The 18,713-nt window shown below is 40.2% G+C and overlaps 2 protein-coding genes across 3 annotated transcripts; both read left to right on the top strand.

Annotated features, from left to right (window-relative positions):
* Positions 1-1,301: 1,301 nt before the first annotated feature.
* On the top strand, positions 1,302-8,702 carry LOC133461053 (leucine-rich repeat and immunoglobulin-like domain-containing nogo receptor-interacting protein 1). Its single transcript, XM_061741813.1, has 2 exons — positions 1,302-1,373; positions 3,636-8,702. The coding sequence occupies exon 2, from the start codon at positions 3,653-3,655 to the stop codon at positions 5,501-5,503; it is 1,851 nt and encodes a 616-aa protein (XP_061597797.1). The 5' UTR covers positions 1,302-1,373; positions 3,636-3,652; the 3' UTR covers positions 5,504-8,702.
* A 1,442-nt stretch (positions 8,703-10,144) lies between these two features.
* Positions 10,145-17,499, top strand: vps72a (vacuolar protein sorting 72 homolog a). 2 transcript variants are annotated; one of them, XM_061741812.1, is made up of 6 exons: positions 10,145-10,479; positions 13,408-13,560; positions 14,739-14,853; positions 15,020-15,196; positions 16,028-16,172; positions 16,553-17,499. In XM_061741812.1, exons 1-6 carry the CDS (start codon positions 10,363-10,365, stop codon positions 16,944-16,946), a joined length of 1,101 nt encoding a protein of 366 aa, XP_061597796.1. In that variant the 5' UTR covers positions 10,145-10,362; the 3' UTR covers positions 16,947-17,499. The 2 variants fall into 2 exon arrangements, with proteins under 2 accessions (XP_061597796.1, XP_061597795.1); XM_061741811.1 differs by having other exon boundaries at positions 14,739-14,859; positions 16,553-17,191.
* Positions 17,500-18,713: the final 1,214 nt, after the last annotated feature.

The raw sequence follows: 18,713 nt of genomic DNA, 5'->3' as shown, positions 1-18,713 counted from the left end.
CTCAGACTTGAGAAACTATTGGAGTTAACACATGAATTTAGGTGTTTACAGCTCAGACATGCTGCGCTGAAGAAGAATTGGGGGAATGGGTAGATTTGTGTATATTTATGTACAGAAATGGGCAGAAAAATTATATGTGTATGTATGCATGTGTATAGATAGGTGTATATATATACATATATGTAGGTATGTATGGGTGTATGCGTATGTTTGGGTATACATATATATATATATATATATATATATATATATATATATATATATATATATATATATATATATATATATATATATATATGTGTGGTGTGATTATGTGTGTAAGTAGATATATACATAGATATAGAGCAGATACAGTATAGTCTAAATAAGTATATATATATATATATATATATATATATATATATATATATATATATATATATATATATATATATATATATATATATATATATATATATAAATATTCAACTATGTGTATGTATGTATGCATGTACTGTATAAGTATGTGTGTGAGTATAATTACAGTATATAATAATAATAATAATAATAATAATAATAATAATAATAATAATAATAATAACAATAATAATACTGTTATTTAGCAGTGTGAGTACAGTGTGTGAATATTTATAAATACAGGTTAAATGATCAGTGAATGGGGGTAGGACTAAATAAGTTTACACTTCCTACTCCTTTTTTGGCACATGTAAATCAAGATAACTAGTTTTAAAGGAGGAAATTCTTTGTTTTGTTTTCTTAAACTTCTCATGAAGTGTTGTTTTTTTTTGCATGTACAAAAATGAAATAAATCAAATAAAAAAAAAGAAGGCTGATTTAGGGTTCCGCGTTACATCAACGCAGAGCCTACGGTCCTACGATGCGCGCCGCTGCTTAACCTACGCCGTCGATTTAACGCGGAACCATAAATCAGTCTTTTCGCGTCCAAGTGGCTCGGATGGAGCTCCGACTGCAAGGTCTTCCTTCACGTCCAAGTGCTCACATTCCCTCCCAGATTCCCTCCATCTGCTGCTGCTCCCAGATCTGCTCCCAGATATGCAGGCTTGGCTGACCCGCGCATCCTCCTGTCCTCCCGTGCGCGTTCTGGAGGAGGTCCAGGCGCGTGCGTGTAATCCCCCAGCATGCGGCGGGCATGCGCATCCACAGTGTTGTTGTTTCCACGAGGATCTCCAGCTCCAGCATCACTTCACCGGAGTTTAGATGATTCTACTGATGAGGATGAGGCTTCCCTGTCTGCGTCTGTCTGCGCGGGTCCTTGTTTCAGTCCCGAGCAGTGATGACCAGATCAACACAACCTGGATCTGCGCGTGAAAACTGAGCGATCACTATGATGACTCCTTCATTCTGAGGAGAAGGTGAGTTGCGATATTTTCCTTTTATTTCCTTGAAAAACAGGTGCATTGTGAGCATGGGAAGAAGCCATCTGTTGCGTCGGAGCTGTTGAACCCAGCTCTCCATCAGCAACATCTCAGTGGGAATGGAAATCACTTGCTGCACTCAAGCGTCTTGCTTTTTTTTTATTTCAGAGTATTCATGGGAGCCACAGACTTCATTGTAGATTCATGTCATCATGTGTGAATCCTGGGGTATTTGTGCAACTGCATGTCATCCTCTGTGCGCGCAGATCGGAGTCTCCTCTCCTCCGACACGCTGCTCCGTGCGTCACTGAGGAGACGTCGAAGGCTGATTTATGGTCTGCGTTACACCAACGCAGTGTACGGTGCGCGACGCCGCGTACCCTACGCCGTCGATTTAACGCAGAACCATAATTCAGGTTTAACTTTCTCACTTTTCACCCGGCCTGCTTCAGCCACTCACATCTTCACTCATCTGCTGTGTGTTTTTTTTTTGCTTCTTCTTGCTCGTGTTGTCTTGTGTTTTTCTCCCCAGTAACAGATCATCTTCGTGCAGATTATTTGTGGACAGGAGCGCCGCTTTTCTTGGAAACAGTTTAGTTCCATCTGCCCCCTACTGGTGGCTCTGGAAACAGCTTCAACATACAAATCTGATCTGATGATGATTCCAGACTCAACATACTTTGGTAGAAGTAAAGAATAACCCTGTTATGTGATCGTGGTTTATGAAGGACACAACCTTTGTATGTTAAACTTAAGCTCTATTTTAGCTTCAGTATTATTTCATTTCATTTTATTGATATTAGGAAAATAAAAGATTACACTACAATTGCATTTACTGTTGTTGTTTTGTTTACTTACTCTTAGTCATTCACAGATAAAAAGACATCGTCTAGTATGGATCCCATCTGGCTTCAGTCTTATGGGCTCCAAATTGGAAACGTGGAAAAAGTTGACCTGGGTTACAAAAAAAAGGGGGAAATTGTGATTGAAACTCCTAAAAACCAGGCAGATCCCACTCAGAGCCCGTATGGACAAACACAGACAGGGCCACTTAAATCACCAAAAATGTGATTTCACTGTATCTAGATTAATCAAATTCAAAATTACACCCGCTAAAGAATATGTGCACATTTTCTGTTCCTTTTTGTGGGAGATAAATCATCTGCAGTAGATTCAGTTAAACCCTCCATGAACTGCCTCCTGTTTCACTAGTTCTCGCTCGCGCCTTCTCCCTGCTTTCCGACTTGATTAAACAACACATTGAGAGAACAACTGTGGGCGGTTTTATTTCAAGCTGCAAAGAAAACAGTGTTCGGGACTGCAGCCTCCTCAAGCCTGTGTTTTCAACAAGGCCAGAACTCAACATCGCTGAATTAAAAGCTTTGATGTTGCGGCTGTGACCTTCATCAGCCAAGTACTTCTCTGCAAGAGCTGCTCTCTGCTTGTGTTTAGTGCACCTTTATAAATGTTAAGGCTGAAATGAGAGGGATTGTGGCAGATATATATATATCTATGGAGATAAAGGACATGAGGTACATGAACATGAGAGGAACAACTCATAGATGTGAGCGTAAGTGCTTAATGTAATAAATGATATACAGGACTGTCTCAGAAAATTAGAATATTGTGATAAAGTTCTTTATTTTCTGTAATGCAATTAAAAAAACAAAAATGTCATACATTCTGGATTCATTACAAATCAACTGAAATATTGCAAGCCCTTTATTATTTTAATATTGCTGATCATGGTTTACAGTTTAAGATTAAGATTCCCAGAATATTAAATTTTTTTGAGATAGGATATTTGAGTTTTCTTAAGCTGTAAGCCATGATCAGCAATATTAAAATAATAAAAGGCTTGAAATATTTTAGTTGATTTGTAATGAATCCAGAATGTATGACATTTTTGCATTACAGAAAATAAAGGACTTAATCACAATATTCAAATTTTGTGAGACAGTCCTGTAGATTAAGTGATAAATGAGTATAATGGCAGCAAAAATTATGAATGACAGTCATCTCTGCAGCTTTGACGTGACATCAGTGATACCAGCTGCAGATTAATAATACAAATCCAACTCCCTGACATTTGTGGGCTGAAAATAATGCATTTTTCTTGTTCAGTCACCAAAATAAATGAATTAAAATCTGCATTTTACTTTACTTTTCACTTTATTTTACTCCCCCTGAATAAGCATGTTTTATTTTGTGTCCAATGTCATTACCCTCAAGCTTTTTTCTTTCCTATCTTTTTCACAGCTGTCCTGTATTGACGCATGCAGGCGGGTTACCAGATGTTGGAGGGGACTGCAGCCCACCTATGGATGTGCTGGAGAGCTCTCTACCTGTTGGCGGCGGGGTTGGCATTAACGTCTGAAACGCGCTGGCTGTGTCCGTCCTCCTGCCGCTGCAACACGTCAGTGCTGGAGGTCAACTGCTCGGGTAGCCCCTTCACAAACGTGCCAGACGCTCTCCCACCGGAAGCTCAACTGCTAAACTTAAGTAACAACACAATCAAGATTCTGGTGCATCAGCAGTTTCGCAAGCTAACGCCACTGCTCCACTTGGATTTAAGTGGTAATCTTTTGGTACTGATCGAGGCGGAGGCCTTTTCCGGCTTGCAAAACCTCTTGACTCTGAAACTTTCTCGCAATTTCCTGAAGATTATTCCCGTGGGAGCGTTTGCTGGCTTGACCAGCTTGAAGTTACTGGACATAAGCTACAATCAGATCCTGGTGTTGCTAGACTTTACCTTCAGAGACTTGGAAGCCCTGCAGTTTTTCACGGCGGCCAATAATGAGTTAGTTTTTGTTGCTCAGCAAGCTTTCACCGGACTGGCCGGCCTGCAGGAGCTTGACCTTGACGGCTGTAACCTCACTGCTGTGCCAACAGAGGCTCTCACTCAGCTTACACTCTTGAGAAGTCTTCGTTTCTACCAGCTGGGCCTCACCACACTGCCAAACTATGCTTTCCACCATTTAATTCACCTAAAGGATCTTCTCATTTCCAACTGCCCCAAGCTGGAGACATTATCAGGAAACAGCCTCTTTGGCCTCAATCTCACGTCCTTAACCATCACACATTGTAACCTTCACGGTGTGCCCTACATCCCTTTACATCACCTGGTATATCTTGTATACCTTGACCTTTCATTTAATCCCATTACCTACATTCATGGGAACCTGCTTGAAGATTTACTTCGACTCCAAGAGTTCCATCTTGTTGGGGGATCGTTGATAAGTATTGAAATCGGAGCATTCAAGGGTTTAACGCAACTGAAATTGCTGAATGTTTCAGGAAACGTTCTCACCACTCTTGAGGTGGGAGCTTTTCATTCAGTGGACCCCTTGAAAACTCTGGGGCTGGATAAGAATCCACTCACTTGTGACTGTCGCCTGATTTGGGTGGTGAGAAAGCGCCTGAGTGTAGACTTCAGTGGACATCCGCCCACTTGCACCACCACGGACCAGCTGGAGGGCTGGAACTTTTTGGACTTCCCCGACAACGACCTCCAGAATCTACTCTCCTGCCGCCAGCCTCGAATTCTGAACCGCAAATCTCAAGGAGTGAGAGTGGAGCAGGGACACACCGTGGTGTTTCATTGCAGCGCAGAAGGAGACCCCTTGCCATCTGTTAGCTGGATAAACCCACAGCTAAAACAAATTTCAGCCATTGGTAGGATACGGAGTCTTTCCAACGGATCTTTGGAGGTTCGCTATGCTCAGCCTCATGATAGTGGCACTTACATCTGCGTGGCATCAAACGCAGCAGGGAATGACAGCCTGCTTGTCGGCCTTCTTGTCCAAGCCTTCCCATCCTCATCTTCTAAAAAACAATTTCGGCTGAAAGATTGGTCTGCCTTTCCATCTGCCTCGCCTAGTGTGACTGGAAATCATAAACTCCCATTTGATGTCAAGACACTTTTAATAGCAGTGACCATAGGGTTTCTCTCGTTTTTTAGCTCCGTGAGCATATGTTTCGTCTTCATGTTCTTCTGGAGTAAGGGCAAAGGGCAAATTAAACATACAGCCACAATTGCATATGTGCCACGAAGCACTATGTCGAGTAATAGCAGACAGACAGGCAACTACATGGAGACAGGCAGGTTCACCATGAAACTAATATGATTCAGTTTTGGCAAAAACTAACAAACTGCAAAAGCCATTTATTTCTGCTCATCTGGAATCAGGTCACGGGTAGCAGCCTAAGCAAAGATGCACAGACTTCCCTCCCCCAGCCACCTCCTGCAGCTCTTATGAGGCACCCCTAAGCCAGCTGAGAGATATAATCTCTCCAGCCTGTCCTGGGTCTTCTCCAGGTCCTCGTCCTGGTTGGACATGCTGGAAACACCTCCCGATGGACGCTTCCAGGGGGCTTCCCATCCAGAAACACAAACACCTGAGCTGGCTCAACTCGGTGTGGACTAGCAGCGAGTCTCCTTAACACACTCTGCTCCAAAGAGATCTGAAGGTCAGGCCTTGGTGAAGCCACATCTACAGAGACTGAATCCCTTGGCCACCAAACCAGACCCCTTCCATGTCTTGGCTGCTCCTAGAAATTCTGTCCATAAATGTTACGAACAGAGGCTGATCGAATCCAACTTACTACCGACAACGCGGACTGGACTCTTGCTCCTTTTGTATAGGGACTGAATAGTCCATAGTAACGGAGCCAGTACCCCATACTCTCAGACAAAGTAGCCCAAGGGACACAGCTGACTCCTTCCTCCAAGACCACAAATCACACATGGACTTGTTAGGCAAACTCCCATGATCAGTTCAGAACCCTAGCAAGGGTTTGGCCCTGTTTCAGTTGATTAGACTTTAGCAGGAAGACTGAGGAGTTTGATTCACCTGTAACTGGAACACATCCTCCAGCCACCTTCTTAAAAATGCAACCACCAACAACCCAGTGTGCCAATCCAGTTACTGCCCCTGGTGTCCGTGCAGTGTCCCAACCTAGACAGCTCTACAACATCCAGAGCCTTGAAGACTCAGTGGGGATCTCATCCATCCCCGGAGCCCTGCCAGCGTGGAGCTTTTTTAACTACCTCAGTAACCTCAGCTCCAGTAATGGGCAAGCCCATCCCAGAGTCCACAGACTCAGCCTCCTCTAGAGAGACGTGTTGGTGATGTCCTCAAGACCGCTGGACCCCATCTGAGCCCAGTCAGAGAGGCTGCACCTCCCAATCATGCTGCTCCAGGTAACACTGCCGTTATCCACGTCAACATTGCAGTCCCCCAGAGAAAAATGGAGCCTCCTCTAGGAGTACTTTCTGGCACATCTGCCAAGGACTCCAAAAGAACCTTGTTATTTTAAAGGGGACCTATTATGGCATCTAATCCCTATTTTAAACAGGCTTTGAATGTCTTAAAAACAAACTTTTGATTGTTTTTGCTAAATAAATTAGCCTCTAAACCATGTCTTTATCTTCCCATTCTCTAACCTCCTTCTCTATGAGGAATTCTGAGTGGGCGGGGCTATGATAATGAGGCTCTGTGCTGATTGGCTGCCTGAATGACGCGATACACCGCTACGGAAAAATGGCGGAAGCTCCGGCCGGCGGAGTTAAGCCTGAATTATGGTTCTGCGTTAACTCGACGCAGAGCCAACGCCATAGGGTACGCGGCGACGCGCACCGTAGGCTCTGCGTTGGTGTAACGCAGAACCATAAATCAGCCTTTACACCGTGTCATAACTGCATGCGATGCGAGCAAGCGTCAGCGACAAAATCAATTCCATTGGTTTATTTTTTATTGGACTGTCCTAACTGGCCACAGCGACGCAGCGACGCAACGACGCAGCGACGCAGCGACGCAGCGACGCAGCGACGCAGCGACGCAGCGACGCAGCGACGCAGCGCTGCGCAGCACGATACGGCGCGCCGTTTTGAGCTGAACATTTGTCAGACGCCCTGCTTCTATTTTCTTCCTGTCACTCACGTTGAAAGCCGGTTGAAAGCGCTGTAGGAAACAGTCACGGATGAGGAACGGCTAATCCAGTTAGTTGAAATGAGAAGTTATCTCTATGATTCCTCCTCATTTCACTACAAAAACCTCAATAAAGTGGCAGCTGCTGGAGGGAGATGGACAGAGAGCGTCCGATGTCACGCAGTGCTACGATAGTCGGATGCTCACATGCAGTTACACGGTTTTATAGTTGTGGGCGTGGTTTGCATTTTGGTGACGAAAATGCACCGAATCTGAACGGCTCGTAGATCCACATCACACTGGACGGTTCATCCGGGCGGCTGTACAGACACTGCAGAATTTGGTTGCTTTCCTCCTTCTCTGAGTTGGCAGGCTGAGGGGAGACCACTTTATATACCGTATGTTAAAGCAAGAGAAAACCTGTTTTCCATAATAGGTCCCCTTTAAACTACCTACACACAAACAACAGTTAGAACCTGCTCCCCGTCCCAAAGGCGCAGGGAACTCCCAAAATGTCAACATGCAGGCTCCAAGCTGGCTATAAGTAAGCCCCGTCCAGCCTGACGCCTCCAGGAAAAAAAATGGCGGCCTCCTGCCAGGGGAATCTTCAAGGTGGAACAAGTCCAGCTCCTCCTGAGGACATTGGTTTGGAACCTGTACAGTGCATGGAGGTGATTTTATTTAGCCGTCCCGATCAAACTTCCCTTAGCACAACCCGCATGGCCCGCATGGCCTGCATGGCCCCTCCTGCTGAGCACCAAAACATAGCTAAAGCTAAATATTTGTTTTAATTTTAATTTCTGGATAGATATCACATTTTCGAGTAGGTAAAATATTTCCAAGAGAGTACAAGTGGGTAAGATATTTCCAAGAGAGTACAACTGTTCATAAAAATTAAATTTTAGCATGTCATGTTTTAATGTTTCATGTTCTTAACAAACAACAAAAATAGAATAAGTTAACAGCATGGACAGGGTATGTATATAAGGTATAAATGTGTCACAACTGGTCATACTCTGTATTGCCTATGTTTTTATGTTTATTAATATAAACAATTTCAGAAATCATGAGAAACAGATCTGCTTGGCTGAATAATCTCTTAATATGCTTCTTTGTTTTGTTCATTGGGTCTATAAGAAACCATTTAAATAGTGTATTTCTTGAAATTATAGTTATAATAGACCTCATAGAGGGCAACGCAACGATGGGAACGCTTACCTTACATTAAGGTTATTGCCAGCTGCACAGTCTGTAGAGCATCTTATTTCTTAGTAATTACAATTTTATGGTATATGTTGGACTTATTATTAACATTTTTTCTAATTTCACACCCTAAAAATGGCATTAATGAAAACTGAACTTTGAGCTTTGAAAACCATTTTTTTCTTGGTTTATCTATTTACAGATAAATTGTGTCTGCTTTCAGACTAGGTTTATGGTTTACCTCTTGTATTATATTTAATACATAGCTTTTTTTGTTAACTGCCTTTTATAGTCCTATTGTTATTAAAAATAAAAAAATTACTTGCAAATTGTTTTTATAATTGTTATTCATCTTTTAATCATTTACACTTTTTAAAATGTCCTTGATTGTGCCCCTTTAGGTTTAGCTTTTGCTCTGTAAAGCACTTCAGTTTTTTGTTTGGCAATAAAGTACTGCACAAACAAACCTGGATTGAATGTCATCTCTGTGAAGGAACATATTCCAACAATACTGAAAGAAGAAACAAGGGCATCGAGGATGAGGCCCACTGGCAGAGAAACAGCATCCGTCTTTACATTTCCTCATGTGAACATTAATCAGCTAATTTATATTTTCTTTCTGACCAAATATTCACAACACTAGCAATGATCCGAGCCCTCAGACCTGCATGTGCTGTTCACATGAAACAGTGAGTCCCTGCTACAGCTGTTTGAGGTAAGTGTGAGATAAAGAGAAAAAACTGAACTTGAGACTTTCATACCAATTTTCATTTGATACTTTGACCCCCTCAGTGCTTTATGGAAATGATGTTGTTGCCATGGCAGTGCATTAACTGTGCCACCGTTGAGAAGAAGTGGAGAAGGCTGAACTGGTTTCCATAGCAACCTTCACAAGTAGCCATTATACAGTAATTAAGAACAGCTACTACAGATGATGGCTCAAATGTTAAACTGATTTGTATAGCAATTTAGATTTATCATGATAATTACACACATCAAGAGAATAATTTTTCTAAGTTAACACTTCTTCCTACTCCTTTTTTGGCACATGTAAATCAAGATAGCAAGTTTTAAAGGATTAAATTCTTTGTTTTGTTGTTGTTTTCTTAAACTTCTCATGAAGTGTTGTTTCTTTTTTTTTTTTACATGTACAAAAATAAAATAAATCAAATCAAATCAAATAATTTTTCTCATGCAACAGCTTTCTAAATATAATTTTTTCTAAACGGAAATGAAGCATTATCTAGCCAAAACATGTCCGTATTTGCACAGATTGCCAAAACAGAAATCTGAATGTTGATTGAAGCCAGACATAAGAATATTATTGCATAATACTGGCATATTTGAATCACAGGCTTAACAGAGACATTTTGTATCACTCAATCAATAAATAAATAAACAATAAACATTCAAATTCAAAACTCGTGTGGATGAACCTATATCTTTTCCCAGTAGGTAGCAGTGTAATACATCAAGCTATTAATTAAAAAGGAAAAAAAAGGGTTTTGAGAGAAAAGTGCAAGAAAAACCTTGTTGGAAATCCTTCAAAGTTTTTTTTTCCTAATGTGAAAAAATACTTTTATTTTGAAAATAACCACCCTAACCGGAAGCACGTGGTCTTGCCCCGGATGTGATGGTTTGCACCTTTGTTAGCTGTTGGCTGCTGTCCTTCTTTCTGTTGTTCTGGTGAGAAAATAAACGTTTTTAACTGAAGGACGTTAATTCACAATGCTGAAATGGATTAAACAAAATAGACAGAATACATTTAAATAAACCACGACATTTAATGCCCCGGTAAAACAAGCTAGATAACTAAATAAAGTCCCGGGTCCGTGCAGAGCTACGTTAGAGCCATGACTCTGGCCGGGGGGCGGGAGCCCAGGAACACCGCGGGGAACCGCATGTCCAAGTTACTGGACGCTGAAGAAGAGGACGAGTTCTACAAAACCACCTACGGAGGGTTTAACGATGTGAGTAATTAACGATCATTATCGATCAATAACAATCACTGGCTTCATCACCTGCAGCAGCTAACTAACTATTCATAAACTGTTGTTGTTCTGTTAATGTCACTCATATTAACACGAGTTAGTAGTATTTCAGAGCGTTCTGTACATTTTTGTTGTTGAGTTCAACTTCTTCTCAAAGCTGATTGGTCATCAACATCACTCCAAATCACTCTCAGAAATGACTGTTTGGTTTAAAAGTTTCAAGGACAGCTGTCAGTCTAGTTGTGTATCTTCCCGAGACTTAAGTAAGTGTATGTGACTTTGAGGCTTTACACAATGTGCACATCAGAATCAGCTTAACCAACAAAAATAGACAAAGTAGTAGTAGCCAGTAGTTGTAGTAGAGTAGCCAAAAAATTTACCCAAGTAAAAGTACTGTTACTTCAGAATAATATGACTCAAGTAGAAGTAAAAAGTAGTCATCCAAATAATTACTTGAGTAAAAGTAAAAAAGTACTTGGTGAAAAAACTACTCAAGTACTGAGTAACTGTTGAGTAACGTCTGATTTATTTTTTTAACACAACCATTCAAACAGACAAAAGTACAAAATAATCATCTTCAGGAAAATTAAATCAATAAAATAAATTAATAAAAAATAGTTTTAATTAAAATAATCTTAAAGTAAATTCAAGTACTTTAATAAATAAAATAATAACAGAATAAAAAAAATAGATTAAGCACAAGTAGCACAACATTTCAAGCCTTTGTACTTTTCTTTTTTAACCAGGCAGAACTAGAGCAAACATGAACTCATAGAAACTCTGTGTGTGTGTGTGTGTATATATGTGACAAAACATGCAAAAACATGCAAAAACAAACATTTTTCCTAAAGAATCACCCAGTGATGTCATGAGATTGATGCGTACGCGGATAAAAGGGATAAAAGAAAAGTAACGAGCTCAATGTGGCCTAATGTAGCAGAGTAAGAGTAACAGTTTCTTCTTCACAAATCTACTCAAGTAAAAGTAAAATGTATAGTGATTCAAAACTACTCCTAAAAGTACAACATTTCCCAAAACTTACTCAAGTAAATGTAACGGAGTAAATGTAACTCGTTACTACCCACCTCTACATATATACAATAAAAAAAAAAAGTGAAAGGTGCAGCAGAATGAGGTAGACATGGTTATTGAAAGGTGCATTGCTACAGCATATGATTGTGGTTATTATTATTATTGCACAGTGATTGATGACTCTGAGACTCTGAGTGTTGAAGCTCTCAAGCTCTTTGAATTATCAAACGTGTTGCATCCATCTCCTTTATTATTTATTAGCTGTATGTGCAAGTGCACAGCCTGTGGTGGGATCCGTGTGAAGGGTGTGCATGTGATTGTTTACGCAGCAATTTGTTGTCAGCACAGCGTCATAGGCATTGATCGTGATTAAATTCATTGTGGACATGTATAGAATATCTCATTTTGTGTATGCCATTAAGCTGAATTAACTTCCCCATGAGGGAATTGATGTTGAATTACATACACACTTTACTAAGTGGTCTATGTGTGCACACAAAAGCTGAGAGATGTAGCAGATTATTACACACACACACACACACACACACACACACACACACACACACACACACACACACACACACACACACACACACACACACACACACACACACACACACACACACACACACACACACACACACACACACACACACACACTACAGTTCACAGCAATTATTGTCATTAAAATGATCGAATCGGTGCCATTAAGGTGGGATTGATGCCAACATTTTCAGCATCTTTTCATTTGACAAATATGTTTATCGTCAGATTTAAAGACAGAAAGGCTGCCCAGTTCCCCGTTCTTCAGAACATTATGGCTATGAGTCCATATTGTGAACTGAAAAATTTCTAACCTACATTTTAAAACCCTCAGTTTGTTCTTCAATTTCTAGTCTTCCTGTTTTCTGCAGCTATTTGCTGATAATTTGTCTTGTGTAAGAGATTGGTATCAGTTGCTCTGGCATTTCTGTGGAGAGCTGGGAGATGGAAAAAACAATTATCTCTGGACATAAGAATGTTACTGACTCTTCTCTGTCATGCATAACCACTTCTACCTCACCTCCACTACATCGTCCTCTAGTTGGATGATGATATTTTTTATTTACATTTCTGCCCATTGGAACACATTCATCTTTAGAACTACAACTAACATGTATTTGTGGAACTGGTTTGTAACCTGCAAATAAACATATTCTTACAGGAAGGCCTGACTTAGCAAACACAATCTACATATGCATCAAAATGCCATTTGCCATGTAGTTTGTACCTCAAGTGTTGCTGTTAATGGTTCTGTTGTCCCTATCAAAGGAGATGTTGAAACATTAGGCAACTGTCCTGGAGCAGAACATGCTGGTGTGGACTCTTACATTATATGGTCATGGTAACTGTCAGAAGCTTGAATTAACGCAACTGGACTTCCTTTCTCGTTGTTCTTGAACTTTTGTCTGCAGCTCAAATTTAAGTCAAGGTGGTTTCTGTAGTCCTTGATAAGTTCTCGTACTCTCGCACCATAACAAGAGCATTTTTCCTAAAGTTCAAAACACTATGCTGGCGTGGACACGGGCACACAAGAACCAAGAAGACGGGAGTCCAGTTGCCTTGCTTCAAGCCTTTAAGAGGAAAGCAGAACGCAACTTGTAAATTTGAAGTTTTTAGGTTAATTTTGTTTTGCTCTTTATAGACTCACATGTGCCTGGCTGGTGTGTTTATTTATTTATTTATTTATTTATTAATTTTACTAGTATTTATTTGATCAAAAAGTCTGACCTCAACATACAAAAAACTTTGGAGGAGCCTCTCTGTACTATACCCCATCTGCTTGTCAGTGTTTTTTAAATTGTCATCTTTACTGTCCCCTTTTCTTGCTTTCAGGAATCTGGAGATGATGAATATCACGGAGAACATTCAGACACCGAGGATGAAGTGGACAGTGACTTTGACATCGACGAGGGTGATGAGCCGGACAGTGACCACGAGGATGATGCTCCTAAAAGGAAAAGTCGCGTCGTCACTAAAGCTTATAAGGTACGACATTCATTTCAGGAGCTATCAGACTTTGAATCCAGCCCTTGCCCTAACAAGTGCCTTCAATTACCTGAATTGCTCTAATGCCCTATTTGCATCGGACTTTATTACCTGTGAACCTGCTGTAATTTCAAAACTATACCCCAGTGCCTGTTTTGTGCAGCACTTTTGCAGAATATAACTGAAGGCTGTTAATATTTAATTTTAAAGTGTTTGATCTGCTTCTTGAGTTGAATTTCAATGACAGCGGGTCGGATTTTAACGGGTAAATATTCAATGAAATTATCATCTGAATGTGACTCGAGCTTAAGTTGCCGTGGTAACAGAACACTAAATTGTAGCTGGAGCTTTTGTTGCAGGGAAAGGTTTGACCTGTGACACCAACATTCGTTTTGAGTCACATATATATACCTTTTTCCCCAGGATATTGTTTAAATTATTATTATTATTATTATTATTATTATTATTATTGTAATAATATTTATCATATTCACCACGGCTGCAGGGAAAGAGGAAGAAAATGTGGCAATGATAAAAAACAAATTAATAAGTTACTTTGAGCCAAAGCCATTTACTTGATATTAAAGTTTGCACTTGATAAATATCACAGGGAGCATCTGCAATCAATACAAATAACCACAGATCTCATGCGAATAGAGCATAAGATATCTTTTTCATGAATGAATAATGGCAGGTTCATTTGGGAGATGTGTTGACTAAGAGAGTCAACAAATCTAAATTTCTCTCAAAACCCTATTGTATTTATCTCTCCATAATTCTTTCCCACTTGAATATAATTATACATCTAGACTTGAAAAGCATCTGCGTCTCTGTTGAAGCCGTTTATTACTAAATGACAGGCTCTCTGCACCAGCTGTGGAAACAAGAAGCTTAACTGTTTGACCTTACCATTTGTATTTGCATTACTCTGTCTTTTTTTTTTAAGTTATACTGATTTTATTCAATTTCATTTTTATAGAGAAATAATAATAGTAATCTAAACTTGCAACAGAAAGTGATTAAACATACCAGGAACTGTTTTCTGTCTCCATGTTCTGAAAATAGTACGTTGAGATTTGAGGGAAGTTTGGGTTTTACTGCAGGATATCAAACTCTGAGTACAAAGGGGAAATTGATTTGCAGTTAATACTGTGTTTTTGGTCTGTGTTTAATCCAAGGAACCCATTAAGGTAGCTAAACCCAAACCAAAAAAGCCCAACGAGGAGCAGAAAAAGACGGAGAAAATCAAAGTGGAAGTCAAGAGAAGGATTCCACAAGAATTCCAAGATTTTGGTGAGAGTAAGTTTGATCTCTGTATTCATTTCTGTCTGGAAATGATATTAAATAGTTTGCTTGAATTATTCTTAACATTCCAAGGAAAGCACACAATGATGACCCACCAGTGTCCATGGCTCACTTGGGGGAGATAACTGAGGTCTGTGCTTCAATTGTTCTGCAGCTCGGAAGTCTGTGCGTCAGTCCACCAGTGAACACACCAGGAAGACCAACCTCCGCCTGCAGGAGCGGCAGGACGCCCCTCGGAGACGGAGAGGAGCTCACCGGGACAGACCTCTGACCCAGGAAGAGCTGCTGGCAGAGGCCAAGATAACAGCGGAAGTCAACATTCGATCTCTGGGTGAGAACATGTTTAATTCAGGCGTTACAACTACAAATACACGAGCGACTTAATGATGCACTGCAAAAACTCAAAATCTTACCAGGAATATTTGTCTTATTTCTAGTTAAAATGTCTCATTTTTAGTCCAAAAATCTCATTACACTTTAGAAAAAAAAAAGTCATTACCAGAAAAATAACTTGTTATTTGACCATTTTCACCTGCTTCAAGTAAATTTTCACTTGAAATAAGTAGAAAAATCTGCCAGTGGGACAAGATTTATCTTCTCATTACAAGCAAAAAAATCTTGTTCCACTGGCAGATTTTTCAACTTATTTTAAGTGAAAATCTACTTGAAATAGGTGAAAATGGTTGTTTTTTCCAGTGATGAGTCTTGTTTTAAGTGTAATGAGATTTTATTTTTACTAAAAATGAGAGATTTGAACTAGAAATAAGAAAAATATTCTTGTTAAGATTTTGAGTTTTTGCAGTGTGATGAAGAGGTCAGATCACAGGAGTTGGTTCAATGTTTGGGGGGAACCACTCCTCTGTGACATTCATCTTCTCCTTATTATTATTATTATTTTTCATATATGTGTTATTTACAATGAATTATAAGCAGGAGAGGACCTCCGTTTCCTCTCCGTCACAGCTGTGATGCTGCTTCTTGTTCTTTTTAAAAACATTTGAACCTAAATGTGGTCGAGCACTGAGCAGCAACATCACCAGTCTGCACATCTGCAGCTATATCGACCAAAGTGATAAACACACAACATTAAAAGGCCACTAATGATTTTAGTTCAACCACTATGTTTTAGCCAGATTTGATTGGGTGTAATTCATGTCTGCAGAAAACTACGAGCGTCTGGAAGCAGACAAGAAGAAACAGGTCCATAAGAAGCGGCGTTTCGAGGGCCCCACCATCCGGTACCATTCTGTCCTCATGCCCATCGTCTCACATTCAGTCCTCAAGGAAGAAAACGTTGACGTTGAGGGGTATGTACGGGCACCTGCTTCCACAAGAGTTTTGCAAAACAAAATGTCAACCTTTTAATTCTATTTTTTTTATCTCTGTTTAAAATAATCTGCTTCATAAGTATTAAATCCCGTCTAGGTTACCGTATGCCAAAATATTATACGTCCATGTTTAGCAGTTATGCAATTTAATAAGGAGATTTATTACATTTCAAATCTCCTGCTGGGAGATTTGAGAATGCGCTTCCTCTGAATTTGATCAGAACAAGAGATTAAAAAAAAAAAAAAAAGAGTAAAGCCCAATAGGACAAATATATTGAGGTAAATCTTGTTCTCTATAAAGTAAATGCACATCATTTTCCATAAACAAATATATCTGGCTGTAATCCCCGTCTCTAAAGGCTGGATCAGGACGTTCCCCAGGCTGCACCACAGAATCCCAGCACGGCGTCGCAGCAGCAGCCCAGCGGAGGCTTGTGCTCGCGGACTTACATAACTTTCAGTGAAGACGAGGCGTTTGAGTCGGCCTTTTCTCCCTCGGCCAAGTCCAGCCCCACGCTGCCCGTGCAGGAGGTTTGTCCGGTCACCCACAAGGCCGCGCTCTACCGAGACCCGGTCACGGACATACCGTACGCCAATGCACGAGCCTTCCGCATCATCCGAGAGGCGTACCGTAAATATGTGTCCGCTCACGGATTTCCCAACACCTCCGGAGCCGCGGCGGGGGGCGAGGCCGCCGCGGTAAAGGGGGCCCGGCAGAAGATGGTGGTCCGGCAGAGCGCCGCCGCCACATAGATCACATTCATGCTGCTCCATCACAGCCTCCTTTACTCTCATGTTTTATACAAGCTGATGTACAACTCTTGTTTGGAACTGTTTGTATTCACTGCAAAAACTCAAAATCTTACCAGGAATATTTGTCTTATTTCTAGTTAAAATGTCTCATTTTTAGTCAAAAAAATCTCATTACACTTAAAACAAGACTCATCAACAGATAAATAATTTGTTATTTGACAATTTTCACCTGTTTCAAGTAAATGTTCACTTGAAATAAGTAGAAAAATCTGCCAGTGGAACAAGATTTATCTTCTCATTACAAGCAAAAAAATCTTGTCCCACTGGCAGATTTTTCTACTTATTTCAAGTGAAAATCTACTTGAAACAGGTGAAAAATTGTTGTTTTTTCCAGTGATGAGTCTTGTCTTAAGTGTAATGAGATTTTTTTTGACTAAAAATTAGACATTTTAACTAGAAATAAGACAGATATATTCTTGTTAAGATTTTGAGTTTTTGCAGTGTTTTATTTTTTTATAACTTGTGTTGATGTTTCCTGACAGACTTTTCAGTGGGAAAAAAAATAAACATTTGAATCGACAGCCGTTTTTCTTGACTCCGTCTGCTCTGCTGTCCCGGTGTTGTGGAGGAGCCTTTGCTGGTTTGAGAACTAATTTAATCTGCAGAGAAACCGGGGGGCTGTACCGCTACGTGGGGGTTGTAACTTCAGATTCTCTTATCCACAGCTGGGTCACGTCTTACTGGGGTTTATTTCCATGGCAACTCGCTGGAAACCTTAACCTGTTCTGGAGCACCACCTCCTGACCAATCGCTGCTCTTATCTGGACTAGATCAATAGAAATAGGCATAGAGAGTCTTTTCTGTTACGTTTTTATATTAAATGTCTGTATGAGAGAAATGCTGAGTAGAATAAGAGGTTTGCAGGATGTTGTGGTAGGTCAACATCTTACACAGGTTTATTTGTGATGAGAGCAGATGTTTGAATATCTAAACCATTTATTAAAGTCTTAGAAAAACAAAAAAAACAAAACCTCATGACATCACTAAAGCGCCGGTCTTCTGAGTTTTGTTTAATTTGATTTAAGGTCAATAACGTGTTACTTTGTAGTGTTTTCAGCCCACGTGACTGTTCTAAAATCCATTTCAATTGGAATGTTTTTCTATTTTTTTTATTGGTTTTTCAATTTTATGGGTACAAACATTAGAACAGAACAAAATGACACACAACAAAACATAAAAATAAAATTAAGAGAAAAAAAAACCAAACACCCCAAACCAACAGAAAGTGCTGCGCAGTACGTATGCATAAAATGAATAAGTAAAATAGGTAAATTAAGAGACAGGTAAACGAAGAGCACATACATGGGATAAGTGAAAGAAAGAATAGGCAGTCCTCATCCTTCATGGGCAGAGTTAAGGCTTCTGTAAGAAGGAGTGCAATGGTTCCCAGATCCTCCAAAACTTGTCCGATTTGTGATGAAGGTCATGGGTCAACTTCTCAAGAGGAATAAGAGCAGAAATGTGTGACATCCACATGTCGACTGTAGGGACCTGGGGAGTCGACCACCGCAGCAAGATACATTTTTTTACCCAGGAACAAAAGAATTATTAACAGAGATTTGGTGTCCGTGTCCAAAAATTTATCTGGAGCATCATGGTTGAGTAAAAAGAAAGAAGGAGTCAGCAAGAGCTGTTTACCAATGACCTCCTGGATTACAGAGTGAACCCCCTTCCAGAAAATCTGAATGTGGTCACATGACCAAAACA

Source organism: Cololabis saira, chromosome 15 (genome assembly GCF_033807715.1).
Source record: "Cololabis saira isolate AMF1-May2022 chromosome 15, fColSai1.1, whole genome shotgun sequence".
In the NCBI taxonomy this organism is placed as follows: domain Eukaryota; kingdom Metazoa; phylum Chordata; class Actinopteri; order Beloniformes; family Belonidae; genus Cololabis; species Cololabis saira.
Note: the sequence above shows the minus strand (reverse complement) of the source record. Positions and strands in the feature narration are given on the sequence as shown.